General features: G+C 39.6%; 1 protein-coding gene across 5 annotated transcripts in view; it reads right to left on the bottom strand.

The window, feature by feature from the left end:
• The window catches only part of TEC (tec protein tyrosine kinase), a 131938-nt gene that overhangs the window by 8800 nt on the left and 103242 nt on the right, over positions 1–19896 (bottom strand). For all 5 annotated transcript variants that reach the window (XM_038556032.1, XM_038556033.1, XM_038556036.1 and 2 more), the window contains 8 exons: positions 19058–19233; positions 15484–15549; positions 10197–10251; positions 7595–7674; positions 5876–6009; positions 1821–1895; positions 903–1074; positions 563–779 (listed from right to left, as the gene is read on the bottom strand). In XM_038556032.1, coding sequence (XP_038411960.1) covers positions 563–779; positions 903–1074; positions 1821–1895; positions 5876–6009; positions 7595–7674; positions 10197–10251; positions 15484–15549; positions 19058–19233 — 975 coding nt within the window. The remainder of the gene's footprint in view (positions 1–562; positions 780–902; positions 1075–1820; positions 1896–5875; positions 6010–7594; positions 7675–10196; positions 10252–15483; positions 15550–19057; positions 19234–19896) is intronic.

Raw genomic sequence — 19896 nt, forward strand, 5'->3', positions numbered from 1 at the left:
TCATTTCACTTCTCTCAAGCTAATTTTCTTATCTGTGAAACAATGATGATCAGAAAGCCTGTTGCGACTATCACATGGGATTCTTTTGGAGACCAAATAGTTAATATATGTTTAAGTTGCTCAGGAACAGTGACCTATATAATTATGTATTCTTTATAAAACTGCCTATGTAATTATGTATTATATGTATTAGATTTAATCAAGATTTTTCTGTCAAAATTATGAGGCGAGTTAAATTTCCCAAGTTTAAAGATAATGGTAAAACAGTGTTGAAAACAATTGGAGGGGAGCCTGGGGTGGCTCAGCGGTTGAGCATCTGCCTTCAGCTCAGGTCATGATCCCAGGGTCCTGGGATCCAGTCCCACATCGGGCTCCCTGAAGGGAGCCTGCTTCTCCCTCTGCCTGGGTCTCTGCCTCTCTCTCTGTGTCTCTCATGAATAAATAAATAAAATCTTAAAAAAAGAAAACAGAATATTGGATATTAACACGTCATTGCTCATTTGCTGCCCCAGTGTGACGAAGGACTTCGGCCAGGGATGAGAATACAGGTGGTTATGATTACCAGATCTCTGTGGATGAAGCTGTTTCTCTCCAGGTACTCCATCCCTTCACACACATCTTGACACATGCTCAGCAGCATATCTCTACTCAAATGACCTTGTCTCTGTCGGAGGAAATTCAGAAGACAGCCCCTTTCCATGAACTCAGTGACGATGTAAATTGGTTTCTGCTGGGTGCACACACCGTAAAGCTGCACTAGCTTCGGGTGTGTCAGCTTCCTGGGAGGGAAGTCATGCATACATACCATTAACTATAGGAAAAGAAAACCGCAGGCCTATTAGGCTGGTGAGGGGCTACTTTCTGATGCAAAAAGAGGAATCAGAAAGCACGTGGTCACTTACATCATCACTTTAGCTTCTTCTATAAAGTCTTCCTCACACATGGCACCTTCCTTGATAGCTTTGATCGCCACCTTGTACTGGGCTCTCCACTTGCCGAGCCTCACCACTCCGAACAGTCCGCTCCCCAGTTCCCTCATAAAGGTCAGCTCTGAAGGGTTGATCTCCCATTTTTCTGTCAGACAGAGGGGGAAGGTGATAACGTTTAATAAGGAGAACACAGCGTGAATCAGCGGGAAGCAAAGAAACTACAACCAAGGGCCATGTCAAAGTTACAGGATAATGCAATTAGCAGTAAAACATAGACTTGCAACCTGCATCTAAACTACAGAAGGTGGCTTTCCACCCCCTGGGGAGGATGCGTCCTTCAAAGCTGTCACAGTGCAAGTAAAACAAACAGGAGAAGGCAAAAGATGCTGAGTAATAGGCTAATAATAATAGAGCTTAAAGGTACTTAGGAATAAACCTAAAATCAAATACTACCTTCTTACCATTCTTCCCCCACCCCCACCCCCATGACATCAGCTTGGAAAGAATTTAATCTTCTGTTTAAAAGGCTTTTTGCTAGAAGCAGCAAAGACAATCAAGCTGGATGCCTTCTTTATTACCTTGATCCTTACTTTCCTGTGAGTAACCAATCAAGCTGGTGAGAACCACAAAAGGATTTGATTTATTTTAGAAATGACATGGTAATGCTTATTCTTCACCCAGAGGAAGTTTTCTGCTGCATTATGAATAATGATGAAAACAGAAAACCTAGGGTTACCATAGCTACTAGTATAATCCCCTAAAAACCCGTATTATAAAACTATAAAAGCAGTTTCACTTATGTGGAATTCTAAACCTCTAAACTGGTCTTGTGGTAATGGTTTTTTTTTTCCCCCAAGGAAAATTAGCCAATGCAACTAAAAAATGAGTTACCATAGCTGAATCCTGCAGTGGTTGGTGCATTCTTCTCCTTCGTACTAACTGGGTACCGCAGCCTCGTGACAAGTCCTGGAAGTCAGAGAAAGCACTGTGATTGAATTCATTCTAAATCATTCTGCATGGAAATGCACAAACTTAGATGCTCATGTATAAAGGTCGTTAATTTATTCACTTAGTGCTCATCCACTGTGTGTACACGCAGCACTCTGCTATATGCTAACAAAATATGAAAAGAGAAGGCAGGCATGAAGAAGATGATCCTGTTCTTTGAACTGACAATTTCATATTTTTATGGAACATAAAAAACTTTTTAAAATACATTTTTATTCACCCAACAAACATGGCCTTTTCAATACTAAGTGTTTATCGAGCACTCTGCTAGCATATTCTCAAACATTTTAAAATTCTTTCATGTTCTTTTCCAATGTGATCTAAACTATGAAAGGGAATTACAGTAGTCTCAAAAATTAACATGAGTCACCGTGAGTAACTCAACACTAGCAATCTTATCATAAATATGGAGCTCTAAGATATCAACAGCAGGGACCCCAAGTTGCCAAAGTAATGCTGAAAAATAAAAGCAAAGCTGGAGACATCATGATTCCACGCTTACAAGCTATATTACAAAGCTATAATCATCAAGACGGTATAGTACTGGCACAAAAACCAACACACAGATCAGTGGAACAGAACAGAAAACCCAGAAATGAACCCACAACCATATGGTCAACTCATCTTCAACAAAACAGGGAATAATATCCAGTGGAAAAAAGACAGTCTCTTCAACAAGTGGTATTGGGAAAACTGGACAGTCACATGCAGAAGAATGAAATTGGACCATTTCCTCATACCGTACACAAAAATAAATTCAAAATGGATAAAAGACCTAAATGCAAGACAGGAAATCATTAAAATCCCAGAGGAGAACACAGGCAGCAACCTCTTTGACCTCGGCTGTAGCAACTTCTTATTAGACATGTCTCTGGAGGCAAGGGAAACAAAAGTAAAAGTGAACTACTGGGACTTCATCAAGATAAAAATTTCTGCACAGCACAGGAGACAATCAACAAAACTAAAAGGCAATCTATGGAATGGGAGAAGATATTTGCAAATGACATTATCTGGTAAAGAGTTAGTATGCAAAATTTATGAAGAATTTATCAAACACATAATCTAGCAAAGAAATGGGCAGAAGACATGAATAGACATTTCTCCAAAGAAGACATCCAGACGGCCAACAGACACATGATAAGATGCTCAACATCACTCATCAACAGGGAAATACAAATCAAAACCACAATGAGATCACACCTCACACCAGTCAAAATGGCTAAAATTAACAACTCAGGAAACAACAGATGTTGGCGAGGATGTGGAGAAAGGGGAACCCTCTTGTACTGTTGGGGAGAAAGCAAACTGGTGCAGCCACTCTGGAGAACAGTAGGAAGTTTCCCTGAAAAGTTAAAAATAGAGCTACCCTATGACCCAGCCATTGCACTATTAGGCATTTACACAAAGGACACAAAAATACTGACTCAAAGGGGTACATGCACCCTGATGTTTATAGCAGCATTATTAACAACAGCCAAACTATGGAAAAATCCCAAATGTCCACTGACTGATAAACAGATAAAGAAGATGGGGCGTATATATACAATGGACTATTAGCCATCAAAAAGAATGAAATCTTACCATTGGCAATGACATAGATGGAGCCAGAAGGTATTATGTCAAGCCAAATAAGTCATTTGTCAAGACAAATACCACATGATCTCATTCATATGTGGTATTTAAGAAATAAAACAGATGAACACATGGGAGGGAGGAAAAAGAGAGAAGGAAACAAACCATAAGAGACTTAACAATAGAGAACAAACTGAGGGCTGATGGAGGGGGTGAGTGGGGAATGGGCTATATGGGTGATGGGTATTAAGGAGGGCACTTGTTGTGATGAGCACTGGGTGTTGTATGTAAGAGACAAACCACTTAATTCTACTCCTCAAACCAATACTGTATGTTAACTAAGCAGGATCAAATTAAAATTTGGGGAAAAAAAAGGATATAAAATATCAACAACTGGGAACACCAACTACTGGAAATCAGTGAGGTAGGTTAGACACACAGCACTAAACATGAAGAAATGGCAGGTATCTCTCCTATAAACACCCAGAGCACTCTGTATATTTTCGGTTACAACATATCTCACAGTAACTTTAAATTGTTCTATATTTCTGTGTCTCCCTCACCAGATGGTAAGATGAGAGACAGGATCAGTGACTCCACCATAATCTCCCTAGAGCCAGGCAACAGTTCCTGGCATGTAATGGGCACTCGATACATGTTTGCTAAATGAGTGAATTTAGATAATGGTGAAGAATAAAATTTATACAAGAACACAGACACATAAAGAAATAAGGGAATGTGAACAGTAAAAAAAGAAAATAACAGAAAAAGAGATCACAAAAAGTTCTTTGGGGGGATAAATTGATATATAAGTAGCTCCCCACATGTTAAACACAGAATTAACACATAACCCAGCAAAATCACTCGTAGGTAAGCCACCAAGAGAAGTGAATGCAAAAACTTGTACACAAATGTTCACAGCAGCATTATTCAGAACAGCCAAAATGTGGAAACACCCCAGATGTCCACCAACTGATGAATGATGACAAAATGGATAAACGAAATTAACACAGTGGATTCTTATTTTTCAATAAAAAGGAATGGAGCACGTACAGAGGCTACAATATAGACAAGTGTCAGAAACATCACGTGAAGTCACACAAGCCAGTCACAACAGACCACATATTGTATGATTCCATCTATATGAAATGTCCAGAATTGGCAAATCTGCAGAGACGGCAGGTAGATTACCGGTTACCAGGGGCTAGATGAATGAAAGGGGGACAAGGGGTGACAGGTGATGGGTACAAGATTTCTCTTGGGGATGACAAAAATGTTCTTAGATTACGGTGGTAGTTGGCACCACTCTAAATCTACTAATGACCATTGACCTGTATAGTTTAAATGGGTATATTTTATGATATTTAAATTATGCCCCAATGAACTAGTCCTATCATTAGCTAAGGAAATGGGTACCAATGCGGCTTCTGTTTTTGGTGTTTGGTTTTTTCCCGTTCTGGTAGTGAGTATAGCAGAGATTCAAGGAGATGGAAAACTTCATGTCCAGGACATGATGACTCCAGTCTTTGGAAGCCAATAGCATAACCCTAAACCCTGAGCTTGTCTGGCAGCTTCGGTAACAACTCTAACATGGACATACCTTGGGTGTTCATTTCATACCGCTGAAGAAAGGAAACTAGTCAACGACACTTCTATAGGCGATAAGGCACATTTTATTCAGGACCACTGTGATTGGAATATGGACCACTGCAATGGGGTTTTAGAGCTTGAGAGAGATTGGGCTCAACTCCAAAGCATGGACAAATGGGAATTTATAGCCAAGGAGCAGAGTAGGAGTCAGTGAATGGAAAATTACTAAGAGAAATGTTGGGCAGTAGGGGTTTCTGGGATACACCAATCTAACAGGATCTTGCTGAAGACAAGCCAGGGTGACCAGACATCACCTGGTGGAAAATAAGGAACCTGATCAGATATTGACAATGAGCGGACATCAGATGTCAAGGTGGGAGTTCTGGTTCAACTGACTTAGCAGAGTTATTTTGAAAAACTGGATTTTACAAGAAAGCGCACAAATGGGTCAGGCAAAGAGCCTTTGTCAGCACCAAGGGTATAAATCACAGAAATGTGAACATTTATCATATATAACAAGAATAACTCATGTCATAAGGTCAAGACAGCTTTTTATGGGATTTAATATTACTTCTATTTTTCTTTGTGTGTTTATATATATATATATATATATATATATATATATATATATATCTCACTTCCTTAATATGCAATGATTTTTAATCACATTCTAAAATTAACTATAAACTGAAACTGCTCAAGGCAGAGTTCATCACAGTGTCTGTTCATTTTAATCACTACCCTCTATTTGAAAAATGTTTTAATAGATCACTTACCTGCTGCGTTGTGCTTATGATATTCAATAATCTCGGGAATTGAACCAAAAGCATGTTTTTCGGCCAGATAATACTTCTTTGGGGATGTTGTTGTTTCCTTTATATGATAATGCCTGAAACCTGATGAGCCCTCCCTGAAACGGAAATCCAAATGTGTTAGCACCAAGCTGGAATCACGTAACTTCATTCTTAAGATATTTTCCACCAGGCAGCCACAGGTCCCTACACAGAGTCCCTTCTATTCTCTGTACGACTTTATTTTTCCCCACATTCTTCTTAGCTTCACCTTTCACATTAACAGGTGGAAGTTTTTAAAGTGGTCACTGATAGTGTACTTGGCCCTTGCGTGAGATTATGAAAGAAAAGATTTACCAATTCCATTTACCAACAGTTAAAAGTCTTAAAGTCGCTATATTAGCTGGCTACTGTTCTTTGCCTTTGCTATTTTTTAAAAGATTTTATTTATTTATTTGAGAGAGAGAGAGTGCACGAGTGGGGAGAAGGGCAGAGAAGCAGAGAGAAGCAGACTCCCCACTGGGCAGGGAGTCCAACCCAGAGCCGGATTTCAGGACCCCGGGATCATCACCTCAGTGGAAGGCAGCCACTTAACCAACTGAGCCACCCAGGTGCCCCTGTCCCTGCTAAGGAGGCAAACCTGCAAACATCTAGAAGACCTATACTTCTAAAAGTGAAAAAACAGACTTATAAAAAGTGTACAAATTCTATTTTAGAAAGCTTTCTAGAACACAGATCAAGTCATCCCTGGCCAAAAATCCTTTCAAGAGAACTGCCTCTGCTCTTAAAATAAAGCTTCTTGACATTGACGTGACCTGACCTCTACTTTTATCTCTTAGGGTTCTCTTTCCTCCCTACCCCACCCCTCCCATTCTGGCTATAATATGTTTTTGTCAGTTCCTGGAACTCACCATATTCTCACTCAATTCTGGGTCCAAGCAGTTTCCTAAATCAGAAACACTCTTTCCCCTCCCTCTGACTTCTGCCTGCATCACCCATCAGGTCTGGCTAGATGTCTTCAGACAGCATTGGCGACTGACTGGGATACCTCTGGGCTATGGTACCCCAACCCCCTCCTGCCGCCATATACACACATTCTCTCCAAGCATAGGACTTTATGTACTACCTTAAGTGCCTGTTTGCTTGTCTGAATCCCCCACTAAGCTATTGGAGGGCAGGGTCTTGTGTCTACTTTGTTCACTGTGGTATATTTAGTGCTTAGTGCAGCACACGGTAATTATTTCTTGAATGTTGCTAAAGTTTCTGTAGACATTCTCAACAGATATGAATGGAAAACCATAAGAAAATTACCAGGTATAGGAAATATGGATATAAGGAAATATGAATATAAAAAATAGGGCAGACTTTAGAAACCAAGTTTAGGGGATCCCTGGGTGGCGCAGCGGTTTGGCGCCTGCCTTTGGCCCAGGGCGCGATCCTGGAGACCCAGGATCAAATCCCACATCAGGCTCCCGGTGCATGGAGCCTGCTTCTCCCTCTGCCTGTGTCTCTGCCTCTCTCTCTGTCTCTCTGTGACTATCATAAATAAAAAAAAAAAAAAAAAAAGAAACCAAGTTTAGATTTCCTTGTTTAATGCTGAAATGCAGCATATTTTTTAAAAATTAGGAATGCATACAAACTATATAGGAACTTCATACAAAAACACTTAGAGAGAGATGATTGATTGATTGATTGATCACTTACCCTCCAAACTTTGTATAAAGGGAGACGGTGTACATGCCTGGTTGACTGGAATCCCTTACCATAAAACCACCTTCTTTATCCTAAAATCCAAGTCAAAAAATTTTTTTCAACCCAATAACAAGTATCAATGCCATAGAGAAGATTCAAGAAACCAATCTTACAATTTCACGATTATTCTTTGCCTAGAAAATCTGCTTTGGAGAAGCACAATTTACAAACAGGGTGCATCTGCATGACTTTCCCCTTCACATTACTGTGCTACGAGATTAGCTAAAGAATATACTCTCCCAATTCCCCACAATCACAAATCTTCACATACACCAGCATGAGACATTTCATCAATAGATCTCTCAGGGCCCTTCCAGAACCAATAGACAAGATTTTGCAATTCCTTTAAGTTGTGGACATGTGGGGAAACATTTACTAAAAAATGCATTTCTTAATAACAGGGTTTCATTTCATATACTTTTCATGTTTGCTATAAGCTTTGAATCCTCACTCAATATCATCTTCTATCCACATAGCATTTTCCCTGTAAATATCTCAGTGCTCTTTATAAGAACATTTTTAAAAAATCCCTAATTCCCCTGGAAATCAATGTTAAATATCACTGTTCGGAAAAGGAGAGATGGAAGCACAAGTAAATCAAGCAGAAAAAGCCAAAAGCCAAAACAACATGGAATGACTAAAAGATAAGTCCTCATCAGGTTTGAAGCCAAAGAACAAGAAGCAGAAGCTAGGAACCTCCCATAGCTCTCCACCAATAACACCACAATCAGTCTCCAGCTCTGCAATTGCTTTAAGATGAGAGTGTGTTTAATAGTTGAAAAACAAAATAAATTTTATCATTCAAAGGAAAGACAATGAATTAAAGCCCCACAAATAAATCTGATGAAAACAATTAGATGCAATTAATGATCATAATAGTTTACCGATCAGTAAAAAAGCATAATAGCTACCATATATTTATTGAGAGCTTACTATGCTTTGGTGTATGTTCTAATATGTGGATCTATTTAATCCTCATAAATGTCCTATGAGACAGGTATTACTATTAACCCTGCTTTACTTCACAGGTAGGGAAATGGGGCACAGAGAGACTGGATACCTTGCCCTAGATCACACGGCTAGTAGGTAGCAGAGCCAAAATCTGGACCCTAGGCTTTTTGCCACCCACCCACCTACAGCTGCCTCTCATTGCGAGGGGTCACAGGCAGGCATATAAGGGGAGTAGGTATGATAACATATCATTTGAATCAAGTAGTCACCTGCTTTTGCTCTCTTTTTTTCTTTAAAGATTTTATTTTTATTTATCCGAGAGACACACAGAGAGAGGCAGAGACACAGGCAGAGGGAGAGGCAGGCTCCCTGCAGGGAGTCCAACCTGGGACTTGATCCCAGGACCCCGGAATCATGACCTGAGTCAAAGGCGGATGCTCAACCACCGAGCCACCCCTGCTTTTGCTTTCTTAACATAAACTACAGATATAAGTGTCTAGCAAAACCCTGACTGGTGGTAATAAGCAGGAGATAAAAAGAGAGCATGGGTTTAAAAAAATTGAGAATTACTAAGTAGAATAACAAGATCATAAATGCAGATAATTATACAGATCATCATCTAATCCAACCTCCTTATCTTACAGATGGGCAAAAGAGACTAGAAAAGTCACAGCTAGACTCAGGTCTCCTGACTTGGTCCACTGTAGCTTCCTCTATACTATATCTTATCCTTTCATTTATTTATTTTTAAAGTGTAAGAATATTAAAACACTTATTATTATTATTAGGCATATTTATCTCTAAAGGTAACTCAATACTTATTAAAACTTTATTTATAAAAGATATCAGGTAATACTGATGTAAATTTTTTTAAAAAAGTAACTTCAAACAAAAGGGAAAAACACATTTAAGTACTAACATCAAGGTAGCAAATAATAAATCAGTGAGAAGGTAAGTAATGAAAATGTTACCAATGTATTAGCTGGTACCTATTTTTCAAATGTTGGTCATTAAGCTTTAATTAATTAGCCCAAATATATTAATTCAATTAACCTACTAGGTATAACGGTATGGGTTCATTTCCCCCTCAAAAGAGGTACACTGGAGCCCTAACCCCTAGTACTTCAGAATGTGACCTAATTTGGAGATTTACAGAGGGAATAGGGCTGAAATGAGATCTTTAGGCTGGGCCCTAATTCAATGGTGGGATCCTTAAATGAAAGGGAAATCTGGACACAGAGACAGACCTGCATGGAGGGATGAAATACAGGGGAAAAGGCAAGAAGCCTAAAACAGATCCCTCCCTCACAGCCCTCAGACGGAGGAACCCTTCTGGCATCCTGATTGCAGACTTCCATCTAACTCTAGAACCATGCAACAATACATGTCTGTTGCTTAAGCCACTCAGTTTGTGGCTCCTTGCTTTGGCGGCCCCAGAAAACTAACACTACACCGATCCTCCATTTTAAATGATTAAAAAGAACCACTTACATCACAGTGTTTTTTAGACTAGAGAAACAGTTGTGTGAAATCATTTCTCAGAGATTTGTCATAATTATTTTGTGCTGAAACCAAACCCACAAAACAAGTACAAAACACTTACTTCACTTCTGAGAAGCTGCTCTGCTTTGCTTCTGTTCGTGTTTCTGCAATACCACCTGAACAGAAAAAGGATGTTGAAAACCTTGGGTTTTTAAAATTATTTTTTATTCTTTGTAGGATTAACAAGGTAATACTGCTCATCAACAACAAATAAAATTAATAAGAACAGAATGTTACTCACAAGCTCAATAATATAAGCAACTGCTAGTAACATTTGGATACATATGCTTTCAGACTTCTTCTACCCACCTCTTTTTATGAGGATACACACACATGCCAACATTTGTAATTTTTTATTAAAGTGGGATCAAATGATACTTGCTATATCATAACCAGAATTTTTTTAATATAACAGTATATGAGACATTGTTGGAAAGCAATCTAGTTTTCTACATCATGGTATGGATATGCCATAACTTATTTAAGCTATTCTTTATTTAAAACAAAAATCATTTCCAATTTTTCACTATGGTAGGGATAACAAGAACAAATTTCACTGCACAAATTCCAACATGTAGGAAACATTACCTTCCTTTCATTATTGTATTTAATTCAAAGTAAATCTTACCCAAGCCCCCATCTCACCAATAGGCTGTAGATTTCATCTCAAGTCTAAACGGAGGCTCCTCCATTGAATTTCACAAAGGTCCCAAGTGCCAAAAGAAGCAGAGCAAAATAGAAGAGTAGGCTTCCTGGGTCTTCTAGACTTACTAGTTGCAACACACCTCCCACCCCTCGGAGGACATCCGAGGCTCTACTGTAGGGATCGTGCCATAGCCACGCAGCAATGCCTGCCCTCTCGCCAGTCCTGCCACCACTCCATGCTACAACCCCAAACCCTTGCAGCTCAAAGCTCCTTCTTAATCCTTGGGAAATCTTTTCCAAGGAAAGGTGGAAACTGCCATGGCCCACCTCATCCTCAGAGACACTCGGCCCTCTCCCTGCTTCCCCAGCCCAGTCTTTCCATGATATTATAAGTCGGCCAAAGAACATGAACTCAGACCGTCTTCTTTGACTTTCTGTTTTAAACTTTTTATTGTTGTTTGTTTTGGTCGGCTTGCTTTAGATGTCCTTTAGTGAGCAGAGAACCTTCCACCACAGTCCAATTTCTTGAGGCTTCCAATGTTATGAAACCAGAGTGACCCCTCTGGACATTTTTGTTTCCCATCACTGGTTCAGCCTTTTATAAAAGAACCAGCACCTGTCTTTGACCCAGCAAGCACCCTGAGACAAGCGAAAATAAAGGCCTTCCCTGATTGTGGAAGGGAAAATACAAAGAACAAAATATAAGATCTTTTTTTGGCCTAGATTCTTTATGCACTTGTAGCAGTCAAGCTACAATCTCAATACAGTAACTCTTATTTTATTTGGAGCCTGAGGTGATTAACTGGAGTTGTGGGCATTAAGATCTCCTTGCGGTGGACCCCACTTTATGAACTGAGACCGAGTTTAACAAAAGTGCAGCTGTAATCAATCAATTTCTGGATGCAACAGAGATACAGTAAATGAGGAGAATGGAATGGATTCTGTCCCTAAGCTTTTCCACTGATACAAGACACATTTGTCAGAATGTCAAAAAAGTCATAAAAATTAATTAAGGAAAGGCAACTAGAGCTCTCACGGTGTATTGTAAACCAGCAGGACCTGAAAGACTGGGGAGAAAATTATCTTTATAAATAACAAAGACCCAACCCCGTATCTTCACAGCAAGAGTAAGCAATGGAGGTTTAGGGTTTAGTCTCACATTCAGATGGAAGAAATCAGCAAGGCTATCTCAAGAGGAAATTATATTTAAGATATTCAGAGACAGAAGGAGGTCCTTTCCCATCTAGTACATTCAGCTCTTGGGAAGGACAAGGGAATATAAGAAAGAAAAGGAGAGACACCTGGCTGGGTCAGTCGTTGAGCGATTGCCTTTGGCTCAGGTCGTGATCCTGGGGTCCTGGGATTGAAACCCACATAGGGCTCCCTGATGGGAACTGCTTCTCCCTCTGCCTGTGCCTCTGCCTCTCTCTGTCTCTCATGAGTAAATAAATAAAAATCTTAAAAAAAAAAAAAAAAAAAAGGGAAGAAAGAAAAGGAATCCATGCCACAAAAGGCAGGTAGGCTTTTTAAAATCCTAAATAGGATCATTCTTTATGGCATTTGCAGATTCCCTGGAAAGGATATTTTTCCCTTCCTAGGATATAAAACCAGACCTTTGAGAATATGTTGAAGGAAGGAAAGGAGGAAGGAGTGATAAACAAAGAGATGAATCAATTCATGGTGTTTCCCAATGGCCTGTTGTGAATTCCCTCCCTCCTCTGTGATACTTCTCACTAGGGGAGAAGGGAGGGACAGTGGTGCCTCTGCAGCACTCATCCTGGCAAGAAGAACTCTACTCAGAGGTAATGGTGAGGGAGCCCACCTGGTGAGCAGGAGCCTTGGCGCAGATGCCAGCCCACCTCCATCTCTCCTTGCCCGTTGCAGAGACGCCTCTTTGAGAGAGAGTGTAGTGAGCTCCCCCTGATGAAGGAACTCACTCTACACCTAGAAAGAATAGCCTAGGATCTGTAAATAACTTGTCAGTGCATCTGTCCCTAGATATCAAAACCCGATGTGAATGAGGTTTTTAGATTGGCTAGTCATTTCAAAAACATTCTAGAGGATCAGGACTTCACAGTGGTGTCCGAATAGAAAAGGAGATGTGGGGACACTCTGTGTTTTCTGGGAAGTTCGGATGCTTGGCAAGCTTCTTGGGGAGGATGTGTTGAATAAATCACAAAAGGAAGACAACCAGTTTAAATGAGGGAAAAACAGAAACCAACAAACCAACCAACCAACCAGCTATAAACCTTTGCTGGTTCTCTAATTTGACCCTTTCCTCCTGAGCCACCCGCTCAAAAGCCTTATCCTAGACTTTGCCCTGTTCTAAGGCCCTTTCCTGTCTGTCACCTCCTGCCTTTAACATCTTTCCATCAAGAACATGTCATGACCATCACCAAGATCCCACTTTGTCTCCTGCAGCAGCTCCTCTGACCCTCTGCTCTTCAAACAGGAGGAGCCTGGGTGTTGCCTCGGTGTGGAGATCAGAACTAGATTCGGATAGCCCTGGGAGCCTCGGGCCTGGCAGTCCTGTGTCCAGCCCTGTGGACAGTCTGTTGCCTGGGACTCCCAGGCCCAAACAAACAGCAGAAGAACTCTTGATTCAATAGCTGGCAAAAGGTTTTTAACCCTGGGGACATTCAAGACGTGTTACAGCAGGGGCTGTAGCAAAGAACAACACAAATCTTGGCATGGGAAGAGAGTGAGAGAAGACGGGGGATCTCCGATGTTCTACTCTGAGAGGAGGTTTCATCTTTCTCATTGAGCGAGGCACGGCACATGCCATGTGGAATTCCTGACCCTGGGTGGAGGGCTGCGGGTATTCCCACGCCAGACCCTACACAGCAAATTCACTTAGTCACACTGAGGAAGAGGGGAGTCCCTTAGAAGAGAGGAAATTTCCAAACTAAGATAAATCCAAAAAACTCATGGCGATGAATCATAACCTCCATAAAATCCTTATTTGTAATCCCATGAGTCCAGGGAGTTCTCAGTTAGATAAGGATTATGTGGCTTCCAAGCACAGCCCAGAAACATTATTTATTTTACATATTTTTGTGCTGTTACCTATTTCTTAAACAACTTCAGGGGAATCACATCACTGCGTGCTATTCATCTTTTTCTAGATTTTAAGGTACACTCACATTACAGAAAGTGCTATGGACGGAAGACACAGCTTTTTAGTGCTGGTGGTGGTGGTGGTATTTTTTTTTTTAAGATTTTATTTATTTATTCATGAGAAACAGAGAGAAAGAGGTAGAGACACAGGCAGAGGGAGGAGCAGGCTCCCTGCATGGAGCCCGACATGGGACTCGATCTGGGGACTCCAGGATCATGCCCTGGGCCAAAGTTGGTGCTAAACTGCTGAGCCACCCGGGCTGCCCGGTGGTAGTATTTTTAAATAAGTGAATGAAGCATCAGAATGACCACAAAAGTCTATTTGGTGTATATTAGCCTCTTCTCATGCACTACTAGTGGGTATAAAAATAGTATGCCCATTGCTTTCTCTGGAAAGTAACTGGACAGCAAGTATTAGGAATCTTTTTTTTTTAATATTTTATTTATTTATTCATGAGAGACAAGGAGGCAGAGACATAGCAGAGGGAGAAGTAAGCTCCTTGCGGAGAACCTGATGTGGGACTTGAGCCCAGGACCTTGGGATCACGACCTGAGTCAAAGGCAGACGCTCAACTGCTGAGCCACCCAGGCATCCCAATGCATTAGGAGTCTTAACAAGTTCATAACTAGCCTTTAGCCCAATCCATGTTTTTAGAGATCAATTTAAAACAATAAGCAGAAAGAGGTTATCCTGGTTATTATTACATAGCAAAGATGCCAAACACCACAATACCGTACAAATAAGGAAATGGTTACACAAATTATTGCACATCCATGTGCCATGTGCACATCCATGTGCCATGTTCCTGGTTTTATCTGCTAAGTCCTAGCACAGTGCCTCAGACATCCTAAGACCTCAGTAAATACTTGATGAATTTATGACTGAATGAAATATAATGCAGTTACGAAAATATTTTTGAAGACTATCTAATGGCATGAGGAAAATTCACATTCTATATACTGTGAAGTAGAATAAAGGTGATAGGACACATACACAGCATGATTCCATGCTGTAAAAAAATTGAAATGAAATTCTCATGTTAACAGAGGTCAACTCTAGTTGAGTTAGGGGTAATTTTTCTTATTGACATTTTTCATATTTTGAAACAATTTTAAAAACAGTACTCATATATTGCTATTATAGTTAGAAAAAAAGCAACAAACATTTTTTTTAAGATTTTTTTAGTAATCTCTATACCTAATGTGGGGCTCAAACTCATAATGCCAAGATCAAGAGTCACATGTTCCACTGACTGATTCAGCCAGATGCCCCCAAAACATGTTTTTTTTAAAAGGCTACTCTTGGAAACTGTATTCTGATTTCTTGAATGAACAACAATCTGTATTTCAAAGTCAGCTAAACTTGATTTGTTTACAATCAGTTCAATTGTATTTGCCCGTGTAACTCCATTCATACACAGTTCCTTCAGGTAACATGTATTGCAGGAACTAATTCTCACATCTTTTACCACTCTAGAAAACTGAGTTAATGGAAACTATCCATTAATCTCCCAAATGCCTTAAATAACTAGGAAAATGAAAACATTTTTTGGTTCTCCACATTCACAAAACAACCATTTACTTACTCATATTGGTCTAAGTTGTTTGATTTCTTTCCTGTTACATAATTACTTGGGATATATCCTTCACTCCTGGAAAAAAGGAAAATGCTTTAGGTAAAGTGAAACTATTTTACTGAGAGGTTATTAAAAGAAAAAATATTGCTCTTACGAAACAATTAGAGCATTATATTGCTTAAAGCTTTAAGTAAAACTAGTCAATTCCCAAGAATTCAATATATCTATAGCATTTGATGCTTTACAAAGTATTTCCTCATTTGACCTTCCCTACAATTCTGAGGTAGGCAGGCACTACTGTCCCCACTTCCTGGTGGCCAAATCAAGGCTTAGAAAGATTAAGGGACTTTCTCCAGGTCCCAAAGCTAGCCAGTAATAGGGCCAGAACTTAAAATCTGAACTTGTGACTAGGTACGGAGCTCTTCTGAATATTCCATGATGCTTCTCTGGAATTTACAATCTCTTGGGATGTTTGAAAGAAATCACTATTTTAGAAACATTGAAGTGTCAGAAAAACACCCATTTTGCCAATACTCCAACAAGTGCATGTAGAACACTATTTCATAGAGGGTAGTCCCTGGCCTCTACATCAGCATCATTTGGGACACTTGCTAAAAAGACAATTCTTGAGTCACACCCTAAGAAAATTGAATGAGAAGGTCAAGGAAACTTCAGTTTTACCCCAGATGACTATTACACACGTTAGAGTTGAAGAAGCCCTCATACTTGAAACTTGCTAGAGAAAAATCTCAAATGCTCAAGTGAGGGCTCTTTTCACTTGATTGTGCAAATCATTTCGCAATGCATACATACATCAAAATGTCATGTTGTACACCTTAAATACATGTAATTTTTATTTGTCAATCTTACTTCAATAAAACATAACATTTTAAAAAATTAAAAGAGAAGCAATCATAATAGGTAGAATCTTGGTTAGCAGTCAAGATTTGTAGTGTAAAAGACATACATGTATAAAATTTTAAAACTGAGTAAAATCCTTGTAATCTTAAATTTGAATTGGAACTATTAGTAAGAACTCATAATACACAAACACACACACACACACACACAAGTACATATATGTAGCTCTGTTGTACTGAGAAAGGCCTAGAAACAATGACATTCTAGGAGTAATTAGAATCCTAGCAATCCAATTGTTGTCCAAACACTATCTCACTAAAGAAAAGCCAGGATTCCTTGGGAAAATGGCACATTGAAGGTCTGGCCAGGCAAAATACAAGATGAACTTGAGCTGTTTCATTTTACCCAGAAAGCAAGGAAGCTAAGAAAGATCAAAGGGGTCCCAACTAAAACCAGCTATCACTGACCTAAGATAATAGGTCAATTCAAGCAAAAAAGAATAACGACCACAATGGTTGCAATATGCATCCATAATAATCTTTAAAACAATTATTGGTTACCACTGTTATCACTAGAGGAGGCTCAGTCATCAACCGATTATCATTCTGAAAATTGGTAAAAGGAAAAAAATCAAACATTTTTCTTGCCTTTGTTGTATAAACTAAATAAACTGGTTGATGAGGCAGTTCTTTAGAGAGTCAATAAATGCAGACAGAATGACAGAGTTAGAAAATTACCATTTTACAACCCCTAATGAAATAATGGATCTAAGCACTAATCACTAATGAATGCCAAAATCATTAGATGAAACCCTGATGAAGAACTTTATCATCACCTGGACCACTGAGTCATCTTCACCTCATTAGAAGTGGGACAACCAGATATCAACTTCTAATGATCAAGCCTCTAGATTACAAGTTATAGGAAATAGAGGCAGAGACATAGTAAATGACACCATGTGAAAGCAATTAGCTTAATCTAGATTGTGGCTCATTTTGTGGGGTAAATGACCTGGTTTCATCAATAAGTCAAAAATGGGGGGAAAAAAAGGATGACCAGAAGGTCCCCTGCCATGACCTCACACTTTCAAGAGATGCTAAAGTCTGTGTTCTCTCAGCCCTCTTCTAGATCATCATCTGGGTAACGAAGACCCCCAAATTCTCTGTCCATTGCTAAGGCCAAAGCAGACCTTTCCACCTTTCATACTCTGAAAAGCAAATTATGCTGGTTATGTGCAACTCCATCTAGCCCAAGTCCAAGGAGTGATCAAGCTGGGAAGTGGATTCTACAAGAGTTGTGGACAGAGCTTGGACATATGGCTGGGAGATCCACATGGTGCATGTGGGTAGGTGCTGGGGAAGAAGGGAACAGGGAAGGAAAGCACCCCAGAGAGCCAGCCCTCCATGCACAGTCACATTCAGGCATGGGACTCTAATTCAAACCTTGCTTCCTTGTCATTTGGAAGGTATATTTGTCAAGTGAAAGGATAAATATTATTTTATTTACCAGTTTGTTAGCCTGACTTAGGGTTTCAAAATATTTAGATATATGACATGCAGACTTTCATTTGTATTCTTCCCCCAGTCCTGAAAATGTTAGGGGAAAATCTACAGGTGGTATTTATTTGATTATTATTAAGTATGATAATGACATAGCAGTTATTTAAAAACATCTTTAGTAGTTAGACTTAGGGGTGAAATGACAGAATGATTTGAATTTACTTTTAAATACTCTAAAAAAAAATCACCAAAAAACAATTGGGAGGATTGGGAAATAAGTCCAGAAGTGAAGTGAGGAATAGAGAATTATAATTGGGGGATGAAGCAAGGAGGTGAGAAAGCAGATTTGGAGGGAGGGTATGCTCTGGCCAGGACAAAAAAAATTCCTCCTTTTTTCATCCATAAGAACTCAGAATTTAAACAGGATTATATTTCAGAGATAGGCACAGGATATTGTTTCTTTAATGAAGCCTAAAAGATACCCCTCTCCTACATTTACCCATATTTACTCATCACTTACCAATGCTAAGGTTGAAACGACTATTCCCTTAAATCCAAAATTATCTTGTACAAATAATGCTTGTTTTTAAGCATTTCTTTCTCTTTTTTAGATTTTTAAATTTATTTTAGAGAAAGCAAGGAGAGGGAAGAGCAGAGGGAGGGGAAAGAAACTCAGACTTCACGCTCAGTACAGATCCTGATGCAGGGCTTGATTCCACCACCCTGAGATCATGACCTGAGCTGAAATCAAAAGTCAGACACTCAACAGACTGAGCCACCCAGAAGGCCCATTTTTAAGTGTCTTGCTTATATGTGTATATATGTATTTTATACAAACACACACATGCACGTATGTGCACATACATATACACATATACACATTCTCTATCTCAGAAAAATGTAAGATTACTTACCTCAGGTGAGAAAAACCTACAATGTCACTCCTCCAGGATCAAAATAATCGATTAAACATATAATGAATGAGAAAGAGACAAATGTAATACATTCTAATTTCTAGAAAGAAGTGGCTGATCCATTTACATTTATTGAGTCATGACTAAGAATACGTTGTGTTACTGCAAAGTAATAACGTGTACTTTCATTTACCTTTGGCTGAACTAGTCTCATTACATAATAGTTACAGATGATCCTTTTCTCACTCAGCACTTAACTTCCAACCCAACCCACCCACTGCGTGTCATACACAGAGAGGAAACCCTTACCCGTATTTATCTCTTGCTCTCCACCAATGAACATCATTCTTTTCTAATATAATATACTCTTGTCCTCTCTCTAATCTGAGATCATGTGCCTCTGTTGCTTGGAAATCGTACATGGCTACAACGATTTCTTCACTATTATCCTCTTCTTCAGGTGGAATTGGTGGGGGAGGCCTTCGCTAAGGAAAGACAACAACATATGAAAATTTAGTCATTCTGTTTGAAACTGGGTGTGAAGTAAAACATTAAATGACTCACACACCACCAGAGAATAAAGCAGAAACTTCAAGTCTACCTAATACAATTTGGGGAACCCTCTCGTGACTTTGATGATATGGGTGCTACTGGGTTTCAGAATACAGGACATGAGTAAAAACCCTCTTTAAACATTAGAAAGCCTTTGTTCGGTGTCAGGGTAGCCCTCCCAGGACAGCAATGCACAGTATGTGAGTAGAAACCAGAGGACTGGGCAGCCCCAGTGGCTCAGTGGTTTAGCATGGCCTTCAGCCCAGGGTGTGATCCTGGAGACCTGGGATCGAGTCCCACATTGAGCTCCCTGCATGGAGCCTGAGCCTGTGTCTCTGCCTCTCTCTCTCTCTGTGTGTCTCTCATGAATAAATAAATAAAATCTTAAAAAAAAAAAAAAGAAAAAGAAAAGAAAAGAAACCAGAGGACTAAAGGTAGACCCACCATTCAAATGGCCTGCAAAGAGGAAAAGGTACACTGGAAAATGAGTCTTTCATCAGGTCTCCTCTCAATCAGAGCAATCTGCATTTCTTTGTGCCTACTATGTGCAAGACATGCACTTAGTACCTAAGACACTTTTTCTCATTTATTCTTAA

Source organism: Canis lupus, chromosome 13 (genome assembly GCF_011100685.1).
Source record: "Canis lupus familiaris isolate Mischka breed German Shepherd chromosome 13, alternate assembly UU_Cfam_GSD_1.0, whole genome shotgun sequence".
NCBI lineage: Eukaryota > Metazoa > Chordata > Mammalia > Carnivora > Canidae > Canis > Canis lupus.